Source organism: Strongylocentrotus purpuratus, unplaced genomic scaffold, assembly GCF_000002235.5.
Source record: "Strongylocentrotus purpuratus isolate Spur 01 unplaced genomic scaffold, Spur_5.0 spur5_scaffold_19, whole genome shotgun sequence".
In the NCBI taxonomy this organism is placed as follows: Eukaryota; Metazoa; Echinodermata; class Echinoidea; order Camarodonta; family Strongylocentrotidae; genus Strongylocentrotus; species Strongylocentrotus purpuratus.
Genome location: NW_022145604.1, coordinates 19805423 through 19828080, shown reverse-complemented (window position 1 = coordinate 19828080; position 22658 = coordinate 19805423). Strand labels below are relative to the sequence as shown.

General features: G+C 37.0%; 1 protein-coding gene across 2 annotated transcripts; it reads right to left on the bottom strand.

Moving 5' to 3' along the window:
• Positions 1-689: 689 nt before the first annotated feature.
• LOC115926096 lies at positions 690-22187 on the bottom strand. Of its 2 annotated transcripts, none has more exons than XM_030990533.1 (3): positions 22110-22187; positions 9745-10517; positions 690-1610 (listed from the first exon to the last, which is right to left on the bottom strand). In XM_030990533.1, exons 2-3 carry the CDS (start codon positions 10336-10338, stop codon positions 1362-1364), a joined length of 843 nt encoding a protein of 280 aa, XP_030846393.1. In that variant the 5' UTR covers positions 10339-10517; positions 22110-22187; the 3' UTR covers positions 690-1361. The 2 variants fall into 2 exon arrangements, with proteins under 2 accessions (XP_030846393.1, XP_030846394.1); XM_030990534.1 differs by having other exon boundaries at positions 9745-10499; positions 22110-22173.
• Between the last annotated feature and the right edge of the window lie 471 nt (positions 22188-22658).

The window sequence follows — 22658 nt, the reverse complement described above, 5'->3', positions numbered from 1 at the left end:
AACCAAGCTAAAAAATGTGGACAAGATCCTCTACAGCTCTACATGTATGGCGATCATAAAAGTTAACTGTGTACGTTGTACCCCCTCCTTTTCCACAAGCATCACTGGATGAGTGTGTCTTCATTACAGGCAAACATGGTAACTAATTTAAGAGACCAAGCATGAAACCATGGACCTATTACGGATGGACATTCGTCGTTTTGTTAACAAATTCATTGTGATTGTTTCCTTCAATGTTGTCTCAATAACATTCCGTACATGTTTCTTCACTTTGATCTCATGAGGTCTGCCGCCGATAAGCCAGGACAGAATCAAGATTTTTACACATGTTAATCTACATGCGCAGAAGATAATAAATCGCTTACATCATGGGAAATCGGTGCGCAGTTCTGGTTTATAATCGTAAATTTTTGTTCCGTTTACTGTCTTTATTTTGAAAAACATGTTGATATTTTAATACCAGATAGAGTTTCTATTTGGATTGTTTGTGACTTAAATTCCTGTTTCCTCATAACATTTCAGAGACAATGCACAGGGCTTATAGAGATCATGGCCTCCTAATTGTTTTATAAGGTCATTGGTGCGTGCGAAAGTGTGCGAATCAGTAATAATAAATTTCATATCATCGCCAAATCGTCTGCATTTAAACTTTGCTGCTCCCCATTGGTAATGTTTTTTTAAAATTAAGACACACTCTTTAAGCACACCATCCAAACGAAACCAAAGAGAGGGAAACTGCTCCTTTGTCAATGACCAAAAATGCTTACCAGTCGTTATTGAATGTTCTCATTATAAAGATGCACATAATCAGAAGGCAGCCGATCTTGTTGGATCAAAGAAAGAATCTTGTCGAATGTCGAATAAGGTCCATGATGAAACACAGATTTAAAAAAATAAAATAAATGCCAAATGGAAGTGTAGCAACTGTGTGTCACAGACTCACAGTTTGGAAATGGTAATGTATAAATACCGTTTACATGTACATGTACTACATACACTGTATGAACATGTACATCTGGATCAAGAAAATGTGCACAGTAATTTCTTAACCGAATTGTCAACAAGGGTACATGTCTTCTGTTTTTTTTATTGATTATTTAAAAACAGATACCTTCCTTCCTCAAAAAAGTATGATGAAGCAGGTTTAAAACTACAGAACAATTCTGTGGGATTAAGATTCAATATCTTCAAGCAAACTGATCTCATATTAGGCTTCAATACCATGGTCTGCAATGTTGTAAATGGTAAATCGCTTGATAAGAAGAGTTACACCTGTAGTTACTTTTAATATGATCATTATTATAAAAATGCTGCAGTATTGTCAATCATGTAAATCATGTTACAATCACTGCCATTCAATATCAGTATTGCCAGTCATTTTCAAAGTGAATAATGATTAATCCTACAGCCAAATCTTTGAGTATGAAAGAGTACTTACGATCTCTTTTTGTTCTCTTGAAGCCAAACGGTGGTGTGTAATGCTCCAGTTTATGGTAGATTGGGTAAGATTGAATGTCTTCCAAGTTGGAAAAGAGCTTGATCCCATGCTCATAACGTGTACGAAACCATTTTGAATATTTGGCAAGGGTCTGAACTGTCTTTGGACATTGCTGCAGAAGGAAAGAGAGAGAGACAGAGAGAGCTCATTGTTATTATTGAAAAACAAGACTTCAATGGTATCAATGTATTGACATAATGAGCTAATGTAAAACCAGGGTGATCAAAACATTGAATTGTGGATTTTGTGACTTATTTGCAGAAGTTGAATTATACAAATTTATTACTCATATTGTGTGATCAACATGTGTAATTACTTAACACTATAAAGTTGTTGCCGTTCATGAAGTTTCTTGTCATAAAAATAGCTGCCATAGACAATTTGAAGTCAATGGATTTACAGGAGAAATTGAATGTGACAAACAAAAGTCATTGACTGACATAGCAACAGCCAATGAAGGCAATAATAATGGTAACCTAGTCCTTACTAATAAGTTATAGCACGATAGCTAGTAGCTACGATAAAAAGTGGACTGTGTGTGTGTACATTTTCTAGGGGTTGCAATGAGACCATCCGTTACATTGTACACACACAAAAAAATATGCAATCAGCATTAATATTTATTACACTGGAAGTACAGTCAAATGTCTGTGACTACATGTACATGTACAAGCAGCCTTACTCAATTCAAATACACAGACACTTCTCAGTCAATGGGCTTTATTATATCAGTAATTAATATTAATTCAACAACAACGTACTGTACACCAAGTAATAAAGTAATAATAAAATAATGAAGATGAAGATGACAATGACGACGATGATAATAAAAATAATAACATTAATAATAATAATAATAATAATAATGACGATAATACCAACAATAACAATTAATGATAATAACAACAACAACAACAACAATAACAATAATAATAATAATAATAATGATAATGATAGTATTCATAATTATTATTAATGTCATCATCATTATCATCATCATCATCATCATCATCATCATCATCATCTAAATGTGTTCATGTACATGTACATGTACATGTAGTAATTAAATTTAGTTTTAGATAATTGTTTAAAAGTGCATTTACTGGCATATTATCATGTAACATTCAAACAATAACACTTTATAATGTACATTTATATGTAGTACAAATGATAAAGTCATGACAGAAAGAAAGACAGAGGGGGTAAGAGTAGGATAGAGTAATAAAGAAAGAGAGAGCAAGAAGGAGGGACAGACAGAGACAGGGAGAGAAAGGGAGGGAGAGAAAGGGAGGGAGAGAGAGAGAGAGAGAGAGAGAGAGAGACTCTACCAACCATCAGACATCATATACTGTATAATTTTAGCAGTCAAGACAGATAATAAGCCATATCCTAGATCTTTCTAGTTTGACTGATGAGGCAATCTGCCAATTATTACCCAATAATACTCCTAATTGCTTCAATGCTTGTCAAGTTTAATGGCCTGCATGCATTGCTACACAAGGTCATCACCCCATTAATGAACACAAAACACCAACATTGATGTGTACATGTACAAAATGGCCAATTTAACAAATCTGTGTCTTTTGTTCAGTAACAATTAAAAATATCTGGGTTGGATAAACAACCACAGGAGACCATTCATGATCTTCTAAAACCTTTTTCCTATGACTAGGGTAGAAGAGGATTAAAGGAAACCTCACCCCCAAAGAATTAGTGTAGGTATTTTGAAAAATGAGATGTATTCCTACCCTTTGATGTACAATATTCCTTAAGAAAGATGTACAAGATATATATAAATGAAGACATTTTTGGCATGATATGATGCCTTTTGGGCGCAGTCATTTGCTTGAAAGTGTGACGTACCAGTTTAAGTTGTATCATGCACCTAGCCTTTTGACAAGGCCTCGTTGACTTTGGCTAAGCGGCTGAGATGAGTCTAGATACCCGGAGTGAACGCGCGACCGAATGACGAATGTCATGAGGCCTTTTGGAAGGTGGGTTTCACTGCTCCGCATGAATTATTCATAGAATGTAGGCCAATACGCCTACTTTGGATTCATTGACCAATCAGAACGGCGATATCCTAGTTGGCTTCGTTCGTGATTCGTTCCATGTAGAGGTCAGTGGTCAGTGGTCTTAGCACGTACGTATAGTAGGCATGTAGGTCCATGTTCGCACTACGTAGAGTTTACTCTGTGTGTGTGTGTGTGTGTGTGTGTGATGGATACTATATGCTGCGCTGACGTCGTGCTAGGATACGTTTTCTACGTTTTCTGAAGCGAGTTCCAGTCGGAAACAAAGGTTAACATAAGAAATCCAAACCAGATTGATAAAGGCCACAGGTCTGGACAATTCGCACTGGCGTTCATTCAGGTTTTCGCGCTTAGTCTCTTTTTAGTCGCTCGGCGTCTATCAGGCATGTGGCCTTGTTTAAAGGCTATCATGCACCAAGCTCTGGTTGGAAAGACTTTTGAAATCAATAACAAAACCTTCACTTTTCAATGAGAAAAAAATCATAGCTGAGAAGATAGAAATTATATTTGGTGGAAAATATATAACAGGGTAACAATTGTATCTTTTTCATTTTAAAATACTTAAATATAACAGTTGACCAATCTATTTCATTTATGAGACGCCTTCACCCCAGAAGAGCACCAAATATGCAATTTGCGTTCTGGCAATTGTACATGTACATGTAGTACAACAGTTATGGCAGGTGAATGAAATGCTTCATCACCACACACACCTAGGGAGGAAGCATCCATAAATTTGAATACATTTACTTGACAAACAACCTCACATTTAATATGTACAGTGTAGTACCTGTACGTTACATAATTATCAATAAATGGCGATGCCTACGTCATGCTGAGAAACCGTTCATTATTCTTGCTTTATGCCTCTCTTATAGATGTACACCTTGGTGGGGAATCTTGTAGATTAATGGGCAAGAAATCTCTCAGAAAAAGTAAAGTTATTTTCTGGGGTGAGGTTTCCTTTAAGTCCAGACTAAGGGTGCGTTTATCATGTCTTGCCACTAGATATGTATACATGTATATCGAACCCCACTAAACAAACGTGATTTGCGTGATGTCGCGTTTATCGTCTCTTCACGATTCAAAATAAAGGCCTTGTTTCTACGCAGCTGCTTTGCGCCATTTGACCCAGGAAGCAGACAGTTTCTCAGAGGTCAACTACACACACATGCTTGTACAACAACATGACACAACACATGGCGAGCGCTAGCCTCCGAACCGGAAATTAACCTGGAATGGTCCGATTTGTATGTGGGGTTCAAAACAGCTTTGCGTTTATCAGGTCTCGGAAACGTGATTCTGGCTGTACTGTATGTCACATTCAAAACTCAATTTTTTGGCGTTACAATATGCTCATATCTAAAGACGTTTGAAAAAGGCTTTGCGTTTATCAACTTAAAAATTTTCCTGAAAGAAGTTTGAGAAACCTGATTCTAGGCAAAAAATTGGTCAATATAAACCGCATTCAACGTCCAGCCTTCTTAGGGTGTGTTTATGCCCATTTTTTTCAGGTCAGAATTAGGCTCTTGTTCAGTGTATAGTTCAAAACACGGTTGCGTCCTTTCTCATTTCGGCGATCGCAGATTTACAAAAAGGTGTGTATCGGTTTGGCTCAATATTATTCTTTAAATTCAGAGCCCTACATGAATAATCTACAATTTATATCAGATGCATGACATGAGTAGAAAGGGCAAACATTTCTGCACAATGTGTCCATTTATGTTGCGTGATCTTATTGATGCCAGGGATTTTGAAAAGGAGAAATAAAATTTAAAATCTATAAATTGGAAACATGCGGAGAGGTACAAAATCATTGGGGTTTTTTCTCAATCAAAATGGCTTGTTGGATGACCAATGGACATACTGCGTTTTAGTGGGGGTATTCTAAAGTTTAGTTCGTTATTTTCTTGAAAGTTACAAGAATGGCCTTCCATTGTTTAAAAGTACTTAGTAACATTGTGATGGCTGATATCACAAATCTGTTAAATCAGGATGCAAAAGACGTAAAATTATGTTTGTATGTATGGATTATCCAACTACGATGCCCCAAATTAATTCCCGCAATATGAAGATTTTTAACAAAGTTCAACGGGTTTTCGAACGGGCGTCGATGTGCGGCGCTTCTGAATCTAAATTCTCCCAACCATTTTTGAATTTTCCCAACCGTTTTTCCATGAAAAAAAAGACATAAAAACAGGCTATAAAAAAATCTGTCAACACTTAAATGTCTGGAATGGAATGTAGAGCCATTTTATTGCTTTGTGAGATTTCCATTCACCTAAAATGTAATTAAATTGTAATAATATAGTTGGGAGAATTAAGGAATCGATCGGATCAGTTTCTCCCAATTTGTACCACCATGAATAATGGTCCGTTTTCGCTCAAATTTTCAGATTATCTTTAATTGTACATCTAGCATTGAAGTCACTACCTTAGCACCACTATCTCTCATCTGAACAATGTTACAAAGTCCCTTTACTTCAATCTGGTCGTCTGTATGTAATTGTCTTTCCATCTGACTAACCAGAGATTCTCGCTCATGACATCCCACATACAGTTAGAGCAAATTAAGTACACGTACATTGTACAAATGTAGGTCTATACATGATCACAAGTTGAAGTTCAATACCAGCTGTACATGTATTTGCACTACTGGGTGTGGGCACCAAATAGTTCTCTACCATGGCAAATTTTTGCTCGTCCCTACTAACCAAACAATAAGATCAAACATCCAACCCCTTTTTGTAAATTTGTTGATATTAATATCCTTCTTTTACGCATCGATCAATGCACAGTTGCACACCATTTATGGTTGCAGCCATGGTGTTAAAAAAAACCAAGGCCAAGATTAAGGTCAATGCTGATATTTTAGTCTTTGTGCCCACAAGTCCAGAGTTTAATTCTGAGGAAAAGGCCATGGGAAATGATAAAGGTTAGTTTCAATAATGCGGTGCTGAAGTAAACCATAGTGGTTTCCTTTTTAGGGACACCCTGTACCAGCAAATAAAAAATAACCTTGAATTGGAGCAGTACATGTATATTAATGACACTTTACACTTTTAATTTCTTTTATGGGGGGGGGGGGTCCTTATAGTCGCACCTTTAGATAAAAAACATAACCAACAATTGTGAATTTTGTTTTCTGGGGGCAGCTTTACTACTTTTCCCTTAATTCTCCAAACTGTCAACCTGTCTATTATTAAAGGCCACCCACAAGAAACAAAAAAGTAGTAACTGTCAGCAGGTGGTCTTTCTACACAGGTTCTACAACACACATTTCTTTCTCAAGGGAGACAAAATGCTTGGCCACTATAGACAGGTGACCTTTATAGAGAGGTGGCCACTTAGGCAGGTTTGACTGTATACATGTACAATACAGTATAGTAAAACCAACTCAGGGGAGACAACTAATATGCAGTCTTTATGAGCATGTGGACTTTTTGTACAGGTTCTATAATACATGTTTCAATGAGAAATGCAGTTCAAGGGACACAAAAATTGTGGTCTTTATCTAGACAGCTGGCCTTTTTATACAGGTGGTCACTAAAGCTAAACTAAAAAACTAAAATGCATAAACTTAGCATTTTGCATAATTAATTAGGCTATAACGACAAAATTTGCATATTAGGAAAAAACTAATTATATTTTTTTGTTCCTTACATAAATATCTACAAACATGCAAATTTTCGTGTTCATCGGACTTTCGACAGCCAAGATCATGGGGGGGGGGCCTCTCAGGCCCCCCCCCCCCCCAGTCATGAGGGGCTCAAAATAGCCCAGTACTATGGTGGCCCTGAAGGGACATCGCGAATAGACTAAATCATGAAAAATATGCGATAAAATTCACGATATCGTCAATTTTATCGCATATTTTTCACGAAGAAATTCACGAAATTGACGATATCGTGAACTTTATCGTGAACTTTTCACGATGAAATTGACGATATCGTGAATTTTATCGTGAAAAGTTCACGATATAAAGTTCACGATATCGTCAATTTTATCGTGTACTCTATCGTGTACTCTCCTGACGGGCGCTTCGTAAACAAAACCAGCCCTAGCTGGGGGAGACAGAGAGAAGGAAAAAAGGGAAAGGGAAAGAGAAGATAAAAGGAAAGAAAGAATAATAAGAAGAAAAGAGGGAAACGGGGGGGGGGGGGGGCGAAGGGCTCTTGCCTCCTCCTCACTCCCCCCCCCCCCCCCCGCCAAAAAATAAATAAGGAGAGAGAGAAGGGAAAGGGAAAGGGAAAGAAAATATAAAAGGAAAGAAAGAAGAGGAAGAAGGAAAGAGGGAAACGGGGGAAGGGCGAAAGGCTCTTACCTCCCCCCCCCCCCCCCCGCCAAAAAAATAAATAAGAGAGAGAGAGAGAGAGAGAAGGGAAAGGGAAAGAAAGAAGAGGAATAAGAGGGAAACAGGGGAAGGGCGAAGGGCTCTTGCCTCCTCCCCCCCCCCCTCCCCCGCCAAAAATAAATAAGAGAGAGAAGGGAAAGGGAAAGAAAATATAAAAGGAAAGAAAGAAGAGGAATAAGAAGGAAAGAGGGAAACGGGGGAAGGGCGAAGGGCTCTTGCCTCCTCCCTCCCCACCCCCCGCCAAAAAAATAAATAAGAGAGAGAGAGAGAGAGAAGGGAAAGGGAAAGAAAGAAGAGGAATAAGAGGGAAACAGGGGAAGGGCGAAGGGCTCTTGCCTCCTTCCCCCCCCCCCCCGCCAAAAATAAATAAGAGAGAGAAGGGAAAGGGAAAGAAAATATAAAAGGAAAGAAAGAAGAGGAATAAGAAGGAAAGAGGGAAACGGGGGAAGGGCGAAGGGCTCTTTCCTCCTCCCTCCCCACCCCCCGCCAAAAAAATAAATAAGAGATAGAGAGAGAGAAGGGAAAGGGAAAGGGAAAGAGAAGATAAAAGGAAAGAAAGAAGAGGAAGAAGAAGAAGAAAAGAGTGAACGGGGGCGAAGGGCTCTTGCATCCCCCCGCCCAAAAAATAAATAAGAGAGAGAGAGAGAGAAGGGAAAGGGAAAGAGAATAAAAAAGGAAAGGAAGAAGAATAAGAAGAAAAGAGGGGCTCTTGCCTCCTCCCCCCCTCCCGCGCCAACAAATAAATAGGAGAGAGAGAGAGAGATAGAGAGAAGGGAAAGGGAAAGGGAAAGAAAATATAAAAGGAAAGAAAGAAGAAGAAGATGGAAAGAGGGAAACGGGGGAAGGTCGAAAGGCTCTTACCTCCCCCTCCCCCCTCCCGCCATAAAGGGAAAGAGAAAGAAGAGGGAAAGAAAATATAAAAGGAAAGAAAGAAGAGGAAAAAGAATAAGAAAAGAGGGAAACAGGGGCGAAGGGCTCTTGCCTCCTTTCTTTTCTTTCTTTTCCTTTCTTTCCTATTCTCCCTCTTTTTCGTTTTTCTCTTTCTTTCTTCTCTTTCCCTTTCCTTCTCTCTCTCTCTCTTATTTATTTTTTGGCGGGGGGCGGGGAGACGAGGCAAAAGCCCTTTGCCCCCGTTTCCCTCTTTTCTTCTTCTTCCTCTTCTTTCTTTCCTTTTATCTTCTCTTTCCCTTTCCCTTTCCCTTCTCTCTCTCTCTCTCTGATTTATTTTTTGGCGGGGGGAGGGGGGGCAAGAGTCCTTCGCCCTTCCCCCGTTTTCCTCTTTTCTTCTTCTTCCTCTTCTTTCTTTCCTTTTATCTTCTCTTTACCTTTCCCTTTCCCTTCTCTCTCTCTCTCTGATTTATTTTTTGGCGGGGAGGGGGGGGGGGAGTGAGGAGGAGGCCGGGAGGAGGCAAAAGCCCTTCGCCCCCCCCCCCCCCCCCCCCCCCCCGTTTCCCTCTTTTCTTATTATTATTCTTTCTTTCCTTTTATCTTCTCTTTCCCTTTCCCTTTTTTCCTTCTCTCTGTCTTCCCCAGCTAGGGCTGGTTTTGTTTACGAAGCGCCCGTCAGGAGAGTACACGATAGAGTACACGATAGAGTACACAATAAAATTGACGATATCGTGAACTTTATATCGTGAACTTTTCACGATAAAATTCACGATATCGTCAATTTCATCGTGAAAAGTTCACGATAAAGTTCACGATATCGTCAATTTCGTGAATTTCTTCGTGAAAAATATGCGATAAAATTGACGATATCGTGAATTTTATCGCATATTTTTCACGATTTAGTCTATTCGCGATGTCCCTTCAGGGCCACCATACAGTACAGTAGGGGTCAATAAAAGTGTTGTACTTACCGATGCAGACTGAGATGGGTCAATGACAAATGGTAAAGCATCGATGTCTACAGCTTCTATTGGTTCCGGCTCAGCAGGCTGTTCTAAAACAAGTCCAATTTTCTTCTCCTCTTTGGGTTCCTTTTCTCCCGTTTCTTTTCCCCCCATCATCTCCTTGATGGCAATCTTAACATCTTTCAAGTCTTCATTCACATTGCCTCCGTCTTTCTTTGAATCCTCCAGCTTGGCCTCAATGTTCTGCAGGAGATTGGCAATGTGGTTCAGTTTGCCTGACTCCACAGGCGAGTCGGCCCCCTGCTTCCCAAGGTAGATGAAATTATCGTCCCCCGGTGCGGCCACGAGCGCCTCTCTCTTCTGTCCGTCAACGACTTGATGTTTGGCGGCGGAGGTGTCAGGGTTGTTCATGAGGATGATGCCCTTGTCGCCGCGTTGGACGCGCCTTGCCATCTCAATGTACCGCTGCTTTGCACGGGCGCTTGCTTGTTCCCCATTGCTGTGCACCAACATCCCTATGACAGTCAATAGGACATAGACACTGATCCCAGAAACCACGGCCATGTGGACAGGACGGGACCTCAGCATTCTCAGCCACATGATGGCCTTTGACCTTCCTAGTGTCTGTAAAAGGTGTGTTGACCCTAACCAAGGAGGGTGGGTCGGAGTGCTTTGACTGGTTCAGCCAGGTCCAAGTTCAAAGGCAGCGATTCTTATAAGTTGCATTGTGGCACCACTAGTTCAGTCATGATCTGTACATCCTGTAACAAGTGTCAGACCTAAAAGAAAGAAAGAAAGAAATTAGGAGTTTCTAATATTAAGTTTAAAGGGATCGTTTAACGATGTTAAATCTGAGATACACGACACTACGTGTTATCAGTGTATGTGATATGGTGTAATATTGAAGCCCTAAAAAAATTGCGCTTCAAAACGATCAAGAAGTGCCTCAAAAAATAAAAAAAATTTGAGTGACCGGTTTTACCATACTCGTTTTCCCCAATAGACTGTAGTGTTATGAAAACCGTCAGGCGAACGGTTTTCAAAATTTGTAATTTCAATCATAAATATCTTGATAATCAGACAGGCGATCGGCTTGTAAAAGTCATGGGGTTCCTGGCTGACCCAAAGGTTTATAATTATCATTGCATCATGAGCTAAATCCAGAATTTTATTTCAGAATCTGAGACAAAGTTACCGGATCCCTTTAAAGCACATTTTCCTTGCAAGATTATTGACGATAGTTTCTGCTCTTTCATGAAAGGAAAATATTTTATAGTAATTGTGGACCCAATAAAATTTAAGGCAGTAAGAATAGTACTATTAAGCGCTTTACAAATGTGATTATTATCATTATTATCATTACAATAACAGGATCATGTACTGTATACAGTAGGTACATTTCTTTATGTACATGTACTTCTAAAAAGTTTTTGAGTCGAACATGTATAGGACATGACATTTATCTCATTTATTTCATCCATAAATGAAAAGTCTCTTGATATGACTATGTCTATAATGGTAATGATACCAGAAAGCATCATTACTCAATTATCAAATCAGGCGGTTCTTCATTTTTTATGAAATAGGTTGGGGGTCAAAATGTATGTCATATGGTACATATTGCACAGAATCACAGAAGTATTTTGATTTTTTTTTTAATTCTAAATTGTTCATAGTCTGAGAGTAGCTACATGTATCCCTTCTCATAAAAGAGATTCATGTACTGTAGCAAACTTGACCAGTCAATGGAGAACAGTGCATTGTAAGGTTACAGGATATAGGCACCATATGGACAAATTTAGGAAATGTCAGAAAAACGATGTAATGTTGGAACACAATGCACTTCAGACTTTGCATACTCAGTTCACACAGTATCACATACTGTACTGTATGTACACTCGCACAGATGCCCACACAAAAATGTACACCACTGCATGGAATAGAACCTTTTTGAAATGTATTTAAATCTAATGCACAAATCTTTGATAAGTGCCTCATTACAAATTATTTCATGCACCTCTTACGAATAATTGTATTTCGATAGTCAGAATGCGAATAGCATACATTAATTGATGCTTGCCCTACCTAGCAACGATTAATGGATGCTATTCACATTTTGACTATCGAAATACAATTATTCGTAACAGATGAATGAAATAATTTGTAATGAGGCACTTACATGTACATATACAATCAAGATTTACATGTATGCATTCAATTTCATTATGAAATGGGACTATTGACTCTGAAAATATTGATAAAATTAGATGTTATGATACACTGTGTGAATTCAGTTGCATACAGAATGGATTAACTAATGAAAGAGGGAGAAGAAAAGAGAGATACATGTACATGTATAAATGTAACAAACAGGGCTTACAAATACAATGACACTTGTACCTTCCTTGGAGTATTGCATCTTGGTGAGCAGAATATATTATTGAAAATGTTATTGAAAGTGTTATTGCATGGTCGTGATTACTTTTAGAGTTTTGAAACAAGATTTATTAATTTCATTGCACTGTGTTCATCTTATATGCTTTCAGATCTAATAACATCTAATTGAATTGAAACTGAACGAAGTTGAAAACATACATGTATACATGTACATCTACAATATACATGTACAAGCAGCAAGAATCCATGGTCCCATGCAGGTCTACATACACACACACTGTACATATGGATCACACAAGTTCATTGTAAACTCCCTCTTGTTCTGAAATGCTATTCAGCTTTTCAGATACCTTAGAGCCAGATGCCCTAACTCTGGGTACAATATTAAATGTCCTTCTGGCTCCAAACAAAGACGATTCATACATGTACATGTACATGTACATACAAATAAATCACATATCATCTGGGATGACTGGGAAAGAGCTCCAAAATACTTGTCCCGCATAGAGCACCAAAAAATGTAATGACAAATTTGAAACATCCTCTTAATTCTTTTGTCATCTCAATTGTAATCCCAAGTTTCCTTAGCCTGCCTAATTACAGAAAGAAAAGAAAGAACAGTTTAATAATGAATACATATCATATGTTCACTGTTTATTAAAGGAAACTAGTTTTTCTGTGATACAAAACCATAACAGCTGCATAAATTAAATATCATCTGGGATGACTGGGAAAGAGCTCCAAACTACTTGTCCCCCATAGAGCATGTAATGACCTTTCAAATTTGAAAAATCCTCTTTTATGTGCAAATAAACCAAAATTTTGATGATGTCATCGCAATTGTAATCCCAAGTTTCAGAAAACAAAGGAAAGAACAGTTAAATAAAGAATAAATATCATATGTTTACTGTGGTAAATATTGGAGGATAATGTATGTAGTGCTTCTGTGGTATAAAACCATAACAGCTGCACAAATCACATGACCACATCAGGCCTTAAATCAATCGACGGCCATCGACGGCCAGGCTGTCGATGCCCCTATGACTGGCCGTGGTGCCCTCCCAAAAAAAGATAAATTCACGGCCAAAAAGGCCGTGCCCTTTTTTTCAAACTGGCCGTCGTGCCTTTTTTTCCAACTGGACGTGCCCTTTTTTTTAAATTTGCGCTCATAAAACCACCAATTGCGCCCATAATCATCTAAAACTAGACGGCAAGGCGCAAGTGTTTTCCGTGAAAATGCGCCCATAAATTATTAGAACAGTAAAAATACACGAATCACGAACAGTTTGCCGCCCACGAGCTCTCTTCTAGCTTCGTATTTAGTGCTTTAATAAGGCGCAAGTGCCGTGCAAATGCGCCCTTTGTTATTATATAGGCAATGCGCTAGCGCACGTACGTACGTTCATGCGATCGCTTGATAAAATATGGTGCATGCTGTTGACGCACGCACGTACGTAGAATTTACGTACAAATCGAAGGCCAGGATCAAGAAAACAAATCGTCAAATGGAGAAATAAACAAGCATTCAAATAGTCATTAGAGATCTGTCGAGGTTTGTTTGTAGGTCTAGTTTATTATTTTATCTCAAATAGAATTTAGAATTATCTTATTAATAAGTTAAGAACACCTACGATGTTGTCGATCGTAGTTACTCTCATTTTGCCACCAGCCGACCTAGCTTCAAAAAGCTACCCCGCCAGCTTCCCAAGACGAACGTTTCGCGTCCCGGTAAATTATCTCCGAGGGTGCATCGGTTTCGCTGGCAAACTTCCAGCCCGACAGCTTCCCACCAAAAGTGGCGAGAGTGTGTGTGCGAGGTATGATTTTGGTTTCGTGAACGCAACTGAGCTGAGCGTGTCACTTTCAGCTGTCGAATGTCTAATGACATTTTTACATCTTATTTCATTAGTTAGGCCTATCTAGACCTTTCTATACAACAGTTAAAAAGATAATTTCTTCAAATTTGCTCCTACTACCGAGAGTGTGGCGGAAGGTTTGTGTGTGAGGTGCGATTTCGATTTGGGATACCCGGCCCGGCCCGGTAAACTTGCCAAGTCCTTCTGACTTTCGATGTTTGTGAAATTGACAATTTATTTATTCATTTGCTCATCAATATTTTTAGTTACTTTAAAATACTGTTTAATGTGCAAGTTTGATGTTCTTAATCAATCTTTCCTGTTCACATTGTTAAGATTAAAAAGTTATTAAATTGATCGTTTGATCTATTCACATTATGAAATTAACATTGTAGATCTAGACTCTCTTTGAACTTATGATTAGATAAGGGGCCTCTCTGTTTTTGGAAAATTGCCCATTGCTCTGGTAAATTCCCGTGGGCAAGGGGCAACTTTCAAAAAAAATTGCCCGTGCTCCTGGCTGCTAAATCTAAGGCTTACGGGCCGCCGCCTTGTTTGTATGTACCGTAGACCTCTAGATTCTATACATTCTGTGAAGAAGCTGGTGCTAAAAGTCATGGGAAATTGATCCCGCACAAGTTTCATAAAATACACATGACATCTATTACAAAATAGAATCAATTTTTTTGGCCTCATACTCGATGCCCTTTTTGTAAAATATTTTGGCCTCGATGCCCTTTTTGTAAAAATATTTTGGCCTTGGTGCCCTTAAAAATATGAGGTACTCGAGGCCAAACTGGCCTTGCCCTAAAAATGACGAAATTTAAGGCCTGCCACATATCATCTGGGATGACTAGGAAAGAGCTCCAAAATACTAGTCCACCATAGATCACTAAATAATGTAATGACCTTTCAAATTTGAAAAATAAACCAAACATTTGATGATGTCGTCTCAATTGTTATCCCAAGTTTCCCTTTGCTTGACAGAAAGAAAAGAAAAGAAAGAACAATAATAATAATGAATGCATATTATATGTTCACATAGGAGGATACTAGTTCTTCTGTGGTATAAAACCATGACAGCTGTACTAATCTCCATGATTCAGTAACAGAAGTTTAATATGAATTAAAGAGAAGGTAAAGTTCTGGAACAGATAATTTGTGTGCTGTCTCATTCTATTTAAATGTCAGTTTGTGTTAAAGAAAATCATAGAAGAAAATTCAAGAAATGTCTCTGACAAAGGTCTGCTCTTTAAATGCCCTCGTTTTTTAAATTGATTTTATTTAATATTTACCAACAGCAATACAGTAATAAATTTCATACAATGATATTTAAATTTATACAAGAAGAGAAACTATTGGTTGGAAAAAGGGGCAGGATAATAGCACAAGTGCTAGTCAAGCCCAATACCTTACAGCTGAACTAAAAAATGGTTTGGAGAATTTACTGTTTAGAGGGTGTCGCCTTCAAAGAAAACCACAAATATCTTTGTGGTTTAAGATTTTTGTCAGGATTTTATGCATGTTAGGGGGTTAGTACAGTAGAAGGAATATAATAAGTAACATTTCATACAAAAATTAAGCAGTTTTTGCATCAACTTTCAACAATGTTACTGAGTCACTTTAACAGTGTCTTACAATATACATGTACAGGTGTATATGAACTGATAATATGAAATTTTGCATGGATTTTATCATTTATGATTTTTTTTTTTTTAATTTCCAGCAAATGTCTAGTGACATAATTCCAAAACCTATTTCTAGACCTTGTTAATCTGACATTAAAAGCTTATCTATTCCAAAATTCACTGCCCACAAAAGACCACAAACATTGAACTCATGTCGTTCAAACTTTGGAAGACGGAATTGTAAACCTCCTTTTTGTCTTGTGGAATAACTATGCTCTATTATAATGTCACAGTAGGCCTACTCTATTTCGTATGAGAATTTTTTTTATTAACTAGATCAAACATGAAAGTAGAAATTTCTAGACCATGCCATACACATTTAGGATTAACAATCTTTTAAATAGTGGAGTTTTATGAGTTCTCCATTCACTGAATGCTATATAGCACGAACTTCCATTTTCTGTGATTAGCCTTAGGCTACATGTACATGTAGCCTTACAAGTGCTTCCCCACAACTCTATTCTGTAAGAAATGTGTAGTTTTGTAAAATGATTTATATAAAATATCAAAATACGCCTAGGAAAAAAAATGATGCAATCTAACTTCAACTTCTTTCTAATACACTGATTTACAAAACAGATATGACTATTCCAAGACAGATCAATGCTAAACCCAACAAAAGTGGTAACATCAACCTCTTTAATTTCCTCTCCAGTGATTTCCAGTTTACCATTCATACTTATATACCTGGAAAAGTATAGAATAGGTTGGAAATCATCAGCAAGCAGCAGAAAGCTACAATAATCAGTAACTTATAGCAGATCATTCATAGATAAAAGACAGAGTTGGCCCTAATACTGATATTTGTGGAATACCACGTCTTCCTTTTTGATGGGGTTGACCACATTTAAAATCAGTTACTAACACTATGAACATGACTGACAAAGAAAGCGGACAATATACAGTTCCCCAGGTAGACAAAGGAACATCCCTTCACTGCTATTATGTAAAAAGGTGAATATGCATGTGACACCTGTGAGCACATTTTTACATAATAGCAGTGAAGGGATGTTCCTTTATCTACCTGAGGAACTGTATATTTTGTCCGCTTTCTTTGTCAGTCATATTCATAGTGTAAGAAAGTACCTACATGTACATGTACATTGTACATAATACATTTAGTAAACCTTTCAAGTGATAACCCATGAATGCCATTATTAAATAGTTTACCTAGTAATGTACATGTATTATATTTACAAAAAGTCATTGTATTCATTAACAATACCGTATGTACATGTAAGTTGCATATTTTCTCCATGAACCTGCTTGATATGTTTATCCACCTCAGAACATCTTGGTGATCTGTTTTTTCCAGCTAAAAATTCATTGATAAAATGTCTTTGCATCCTTTGTACTACTACTATTATGTAGCAAATTGCAATAGTACATGTAATTCCTTTTTGCATTTTGTTACTGTTAGTATTGTGGTTAGTAATAGTATTAGACTGTGGGGCAAGGGCCAGTTAACCATCTAAAAAAAAAGTTTCGTAGTCCCATCTTTGGCAGAGAAAACTAACTATACCAAATGATTGTGATGAAGTTGCTGATGAGAAAACACCTTTGTTCTCCAAATTTCGTACACCCGTTGATGAGATAATATGCTAATTAGTTTAATTGGATTTTAACAAGATTTCCTTGAAAAAGACTAGCACCAACTATGGTAAATAGTCCATTTTGCTGATTCAAAGTTGCTATTTCTTGATTCTTTTTTTCAAAATGTTTATTTCAGACCTCTATGAGACTGTTCAGGTGTGATTTTTCTGCGCAATTAATTTAATTCGCTAATTAGTTTTATTGGATTTTAACAAGATTTCCTTGAAAAAGACTAGCGCCAGCCATTTTGCTGATTCAAAAGGCATTCAAATTTGCTATTTCTTGATTATTTTTTGCAAAAAATTTATTTGGGACCTCTATGAGACTGTTCGGGTGTGATTTTTCTGCGCAATTAATTTATATTTATGCTGTTGGTGAACTTGAAAACACTAATTGCAATTTTCCATGTGTTTTTATTATTTTTTTTCAGCACGTCATCAAGACGAGTTTTGTTAAGCCCAAGTTATGTAATTTCTTGCATCTTGTTTAAGTTACCATCTGGTTGTATATTCATGTCACTCATTTAACTCTACCTTTTTTTTCTCTATTTCTCTCTCTCTCTCTCTCTATTATCTGTCTATCTCTCTCTCTCTCTCTCATCACACACGTTTTTTGTTCTCATGTCTCCTCTTAAAAATCTCTTTTTCTTCCCCTGTTGTTTTCTCCTTACTCTTCCACTCTCCTTCATCATATTTTACCTTATTATATTCAACATGTCTTATTGAGTTTCATCAACTGTGCAAACTCCTTCCAATCAAATCATCAATATTGTTGCTTTTAGTTTATTTTCCACTTCCCCGAAAAATATATTGCTGTTCAAAACTTTGTTAATACTAATACTAGGTAGTACTAGCAACACTGCTCATGGTCTGCATATAGCATCAGTTTAGAACAATACAAATTTCAAAGAGAAACCTAACAACAAATTCATACCAAAACTGCCAAATAAATTATATTCTTCTCTGTTTAATTTGATTTCATTCATTACGTAAAATGTATTACCGTACTACCATTTTGTCAATGACATTTATCTACAAGTAGCTTATTACCGGGTACTTTTTCTAATACCGGTACTTGCCACTGCCAGTGAAATCAGAACTATGGTACATGTATGTTGTAATTTACAAATACAATTTAACTTGAACTGCAAAGATTGTTAACAGTTTTTACATAAATATTGATGGAATTGAAATAAATTATGAAACATTGATAAGATGTGTCTAGTCATTTGTTGTCTTTTTTTTTGGTTCAAAGAAAATGTCCTAAAATATGTTGATAGAAAAATTGCCAAAAAGCTGTTACTGCTGAGGAATTCATAAATTTTACATATTTCGATTACCACAAGTGTCCAAAGAGTGTGATGGAAAGTTTGAAACGACCCATATATTTGAACGTAATAAAGTTTTATATTTGACTATAAATCTTGGCAAAGCTTCAACATGGCAAAATACATGTATGCATAATAAATAATAAATGTCCATATTATTATTATTATTATTATGAAACAAATGAGCATGCAATGCAAGTACAATAGTACATTACTGTGATTACTTGTAATATTACTGTTAGCAAAATAATTCATTTTGCTTTCCTTGATACAATTCTTATCAATTAATCAATATAATTATCAGGTCTGGAATAAATAGGGAACTGTAGGACATCGTTTCCTTGACATTTGAAGGAAAATGTTTGCCTCTTAATGAAATATAAATTGGAACAGTTTGTAACAATCAAACCTTGGGAGATTAATTTTGGCATCTAAAAAAAACATTTTTCCAGCTCTGAAATTATATCTGTACATATATTTAGTATATTCTTATATTACAGGTGCACATAATGTATATGTAAAACACCCCAGTCGACCCATACATTTGTATATGTCTATTCATGAAAGGTTGGTTATTTTGTACATAATTTACAAAGGAACCATAGGGATATAAAAATCTTTTTTTTTAATCCCCAAATTGAATAAGAAATATCAGAGAAAAAGTTTCACAATGATCTTGCCTTTGTTCATTTTAATTTTGTCATATATATTTGTTGTTATCAATAGAACCAGTTAATGTTGAAAAATCTGCTGATAAACAGCAAAAAATATTGCATACATTTAGTGCTCAATATGAACGCGTAAATTTTATGCTGATGGTCTCAAATAGGTCCAACAAATCAAAGCTGGCAGATGAGCGCCGAGATTGTAGACTCCTACACAGCTTCTTAGGTTGTGAAGGGATATCAGATGGATCTGGGGGAAAAAGAATATAAAACACTAGGTCAAAAACAAAGCTAATATCAAAAATTGGCGATAGCTTCGCTGTCATTTCAAAAATTTCAGATAGCTTTGGCGTCTTTTGAAAATTCTTTAAATGTTTCAAAAACAAAAATTCATATTAGTCTATAAGTCATTTCGAAAATTGGCAATAGCTTCGCCGTCTTTTCTATTTTAAAATTAAAATTGTTGATACTGATAGCTTGACAGCCGCCATGTCTATCTTCATGTTAGAAAAAGTGCCCCTTGTCTAAATAGGCTTTGTATTTTGACCCCTAGTGTGGAACTATAATGGCGTCATGCACTGATTACAAAAAATGTAAACAACACACCACATCCCAACATTAAAATATAAACTAGTCTAGTTTAAAATAATGCTGTTTTGACCAGGACAATAAGTTAAACTAACTAGGAAGGCATGTCTAAAGTTAAGTAAAGCCTGGCTCAATGCGTCCAACTTGTTCGACATTTTTTTTGTTTTCCATTAGGCCTATTATAATTTACAGCTAAGGAAGGAGGGTCTACATGTACGTACATGATTACATCAATGACCGTTGATGTCAACTCACAGAGGCATTGTAAACTATTCAATCAACTGACAAACTTCATCATTCAAGCTCCATCATGCATGAATGAAGGGCCTAAATCTAGGCCTAGAGCCTAGAGCCTAGAGCCTAGAGGGTCTAGATTCTAGACTCTATTCTCTAATTGTTTTTTTTTTAATGAGGCTAGATCTAGATCAAAGTCAAAGGCAGGGCCTTAATTTTTGCTGGGTTATCATGGTTATTGCAAACAAAGAAATTGAAACTCACCTTCAAATTCAGTCTTGTTAGAATCTCGAGGTATTTTACGGAGAAAAGTGCAAAATTGCGACGGATTTCCTTGCCAATGTCGCCGGTATTGAACCGTATACATACAGCGACAGTACCAGTGCAGCGCAAATTACAACATTGTCATTTGCAATGCACCACTGCCACTGTCGCTGTATACAGTTCAATACGGGCGACATTGGCAAGGAAATCCGTCGCAATTTTGCTCTTTTCTCCGTCCGTATTTTTCAAAATCTCAGCAGAAGCAAAAGCTTTGGACCATTTTGTGTCTGTAAATTCTTTCAAAACGACATCATCCACAGTCGGGAAGTGAATAAAACACCTCTTTATCTCTGTATCGGTGACGAAACTTCATCGGTGTCATTCTCCATTATGGTTGTTAGATGTTTTTAAGTAGCGAACGAGGACAATGACGTAGGGAAAATCCCGCCTCGTGATTGGTTGAATTGGACACACCTCCGATTTCCCGGGATATTACCCACGATTATTAGGAGGAAACATAATTATTATCTTTAATTAGTTTTCACGAAAAACCGTAAAGAAAATGAGGAGAACAAACGGTAAATATGTTTGTAATAATTTTCTTTATATTTTCATACTGGTTTGGTCGACTGCCACTGATGGGACTACGAAACAACACAATACAGTGACTTGCCCTACAGTCTATATGAAGGGTGACCAAAGTTCGCGGACATTTTAGAATATATTACAAAATGTGATATTGGATCTATGATTTCTCATATTCTACTCAAATTTATTTAATTCAATTATTACCAAATAGACGGCAAAGTTTTTTTTTTACTACAAATGCTTCAACTAGAAAATTTATCGTTGAAGGATTTCGGAGATATCGCAATCTTATCTAAAAATTTGATGTCCGATCGTGCGTGCGCGCTGCATCTAAAAAACGAGACCTAACTTCACGTACGGGGGTTCACAGCTGATTTATACAAAAATACAATCCATCAAAAATAAAGTAATTTCATAATTTACAAGGCAAGATATCATACAATTAGTCTGTACCACTTATTACTTAAAATTTTGAGGATATCTGCTCTCAAAATGAAGATTTCCAGACCCTTATCGGTCAGTTAGTAATTTTTTTGGAACGGACGCAAATGACCGCAAAATTTGCCAAACTTTTGTCAATATTTCACACCTGATTCCAGAGAAAATTCCCTCTATAGGTAATTTTATGTTCCTCTTTCCATTGGTGATATCAGATTTTTGAAATCTTACCAATTTTTTGAGATGGCGAACTTAGCCGTCATGCGCGCAAACTGTCTAGGCCTATGTCTATGACTAGTAACAGTTAGATCGATCTATGACTATGTTCACACCGCCATACATTCCTGTACGTTTTGCATCAGCAAGATCCTGTTGATCTGATTTGGGATCAATGGGAATGTTGACAAATGTCAGTTTATTAAAGAATGACCCATACCATACCAGACGGTTATTGCTGTCTAGATCTAGGTCATGTATTGAATTCGAGAGTACGCTCATGCATACAATATTCAATGATGCATGCAGCTGTGTTGTCCTCAACGTGCCCGAACCTTGGGGAAGATTTCAGCGGCTCACCGAAGAAGCATTCCCCGAGAGTCACAATGCAAGCAACACACAAACATCTTCTCTCTCTCTGTTTCTTACAACAGATTGGTAAGGGTTATCACAGTTAGCCAAAATAATAATGGCATTAATGGTTACATAAATTGTACAAAATAAATAAATGGCTTACAATTTTATTTCCTTGCTAGGATATTCTCCTTTCGTCTTTGGCCGTACGTACGTCAGCAGAATTTAGCATCTCGATTGACTCATCATAGAAGTCTACTCTACTAGCGATTTCAGAACTCACAGAGAGGTTTTGTGTGTCGATTGTATATTGTCCGGTTTTGCACGTAGAGGGATATCATAAAATGGATCAAAAATAGTATTGACCCATAGAGATCTCTATGTATTGACCACATCAACTCGGCTTCAAACAAAATCAGTAAATGCAGGGAGCGGCTAAACTTCCACCACACATTTATTGGGGAAAAAAGTTGACAACAAAACAACAACAAATATATGTTTATATAGTATCATCGTCATAAATAGGACATCAATCACTTCATGCATGTATCTTATGGCACACGAAGAAATATAATAATAATAATAATGATAAGAAGAAGAAGAAGAAGAAGAAGAAGAAGAAGAAGAAGAAGAAGAAGAAGAAGAAGAAAAAGAAAAAGAAAAAAAGAAGAAGAAGAAGAAGAAGAAGAAGAAGAAGAAGAAGAAGAAGAAG

Bases quoted from the DNA above. Each gene is read 5' to 3' on its own strand.
- LOC115926096 (XM_030990533.1), bottom strand. From the start codon at position 10,338: ATGTGGCTGAGAATGCTGAGGTCCCGTCCTGTCCACATGGCCGTGGTT. The intron at 1,611-9,744 runs GTAAGTACAACA...TTCCTTCTGCAG, and splicing joins ACCCATCTCAGTCTGCATCG to CAATGTCCAAAGACAGTTCA.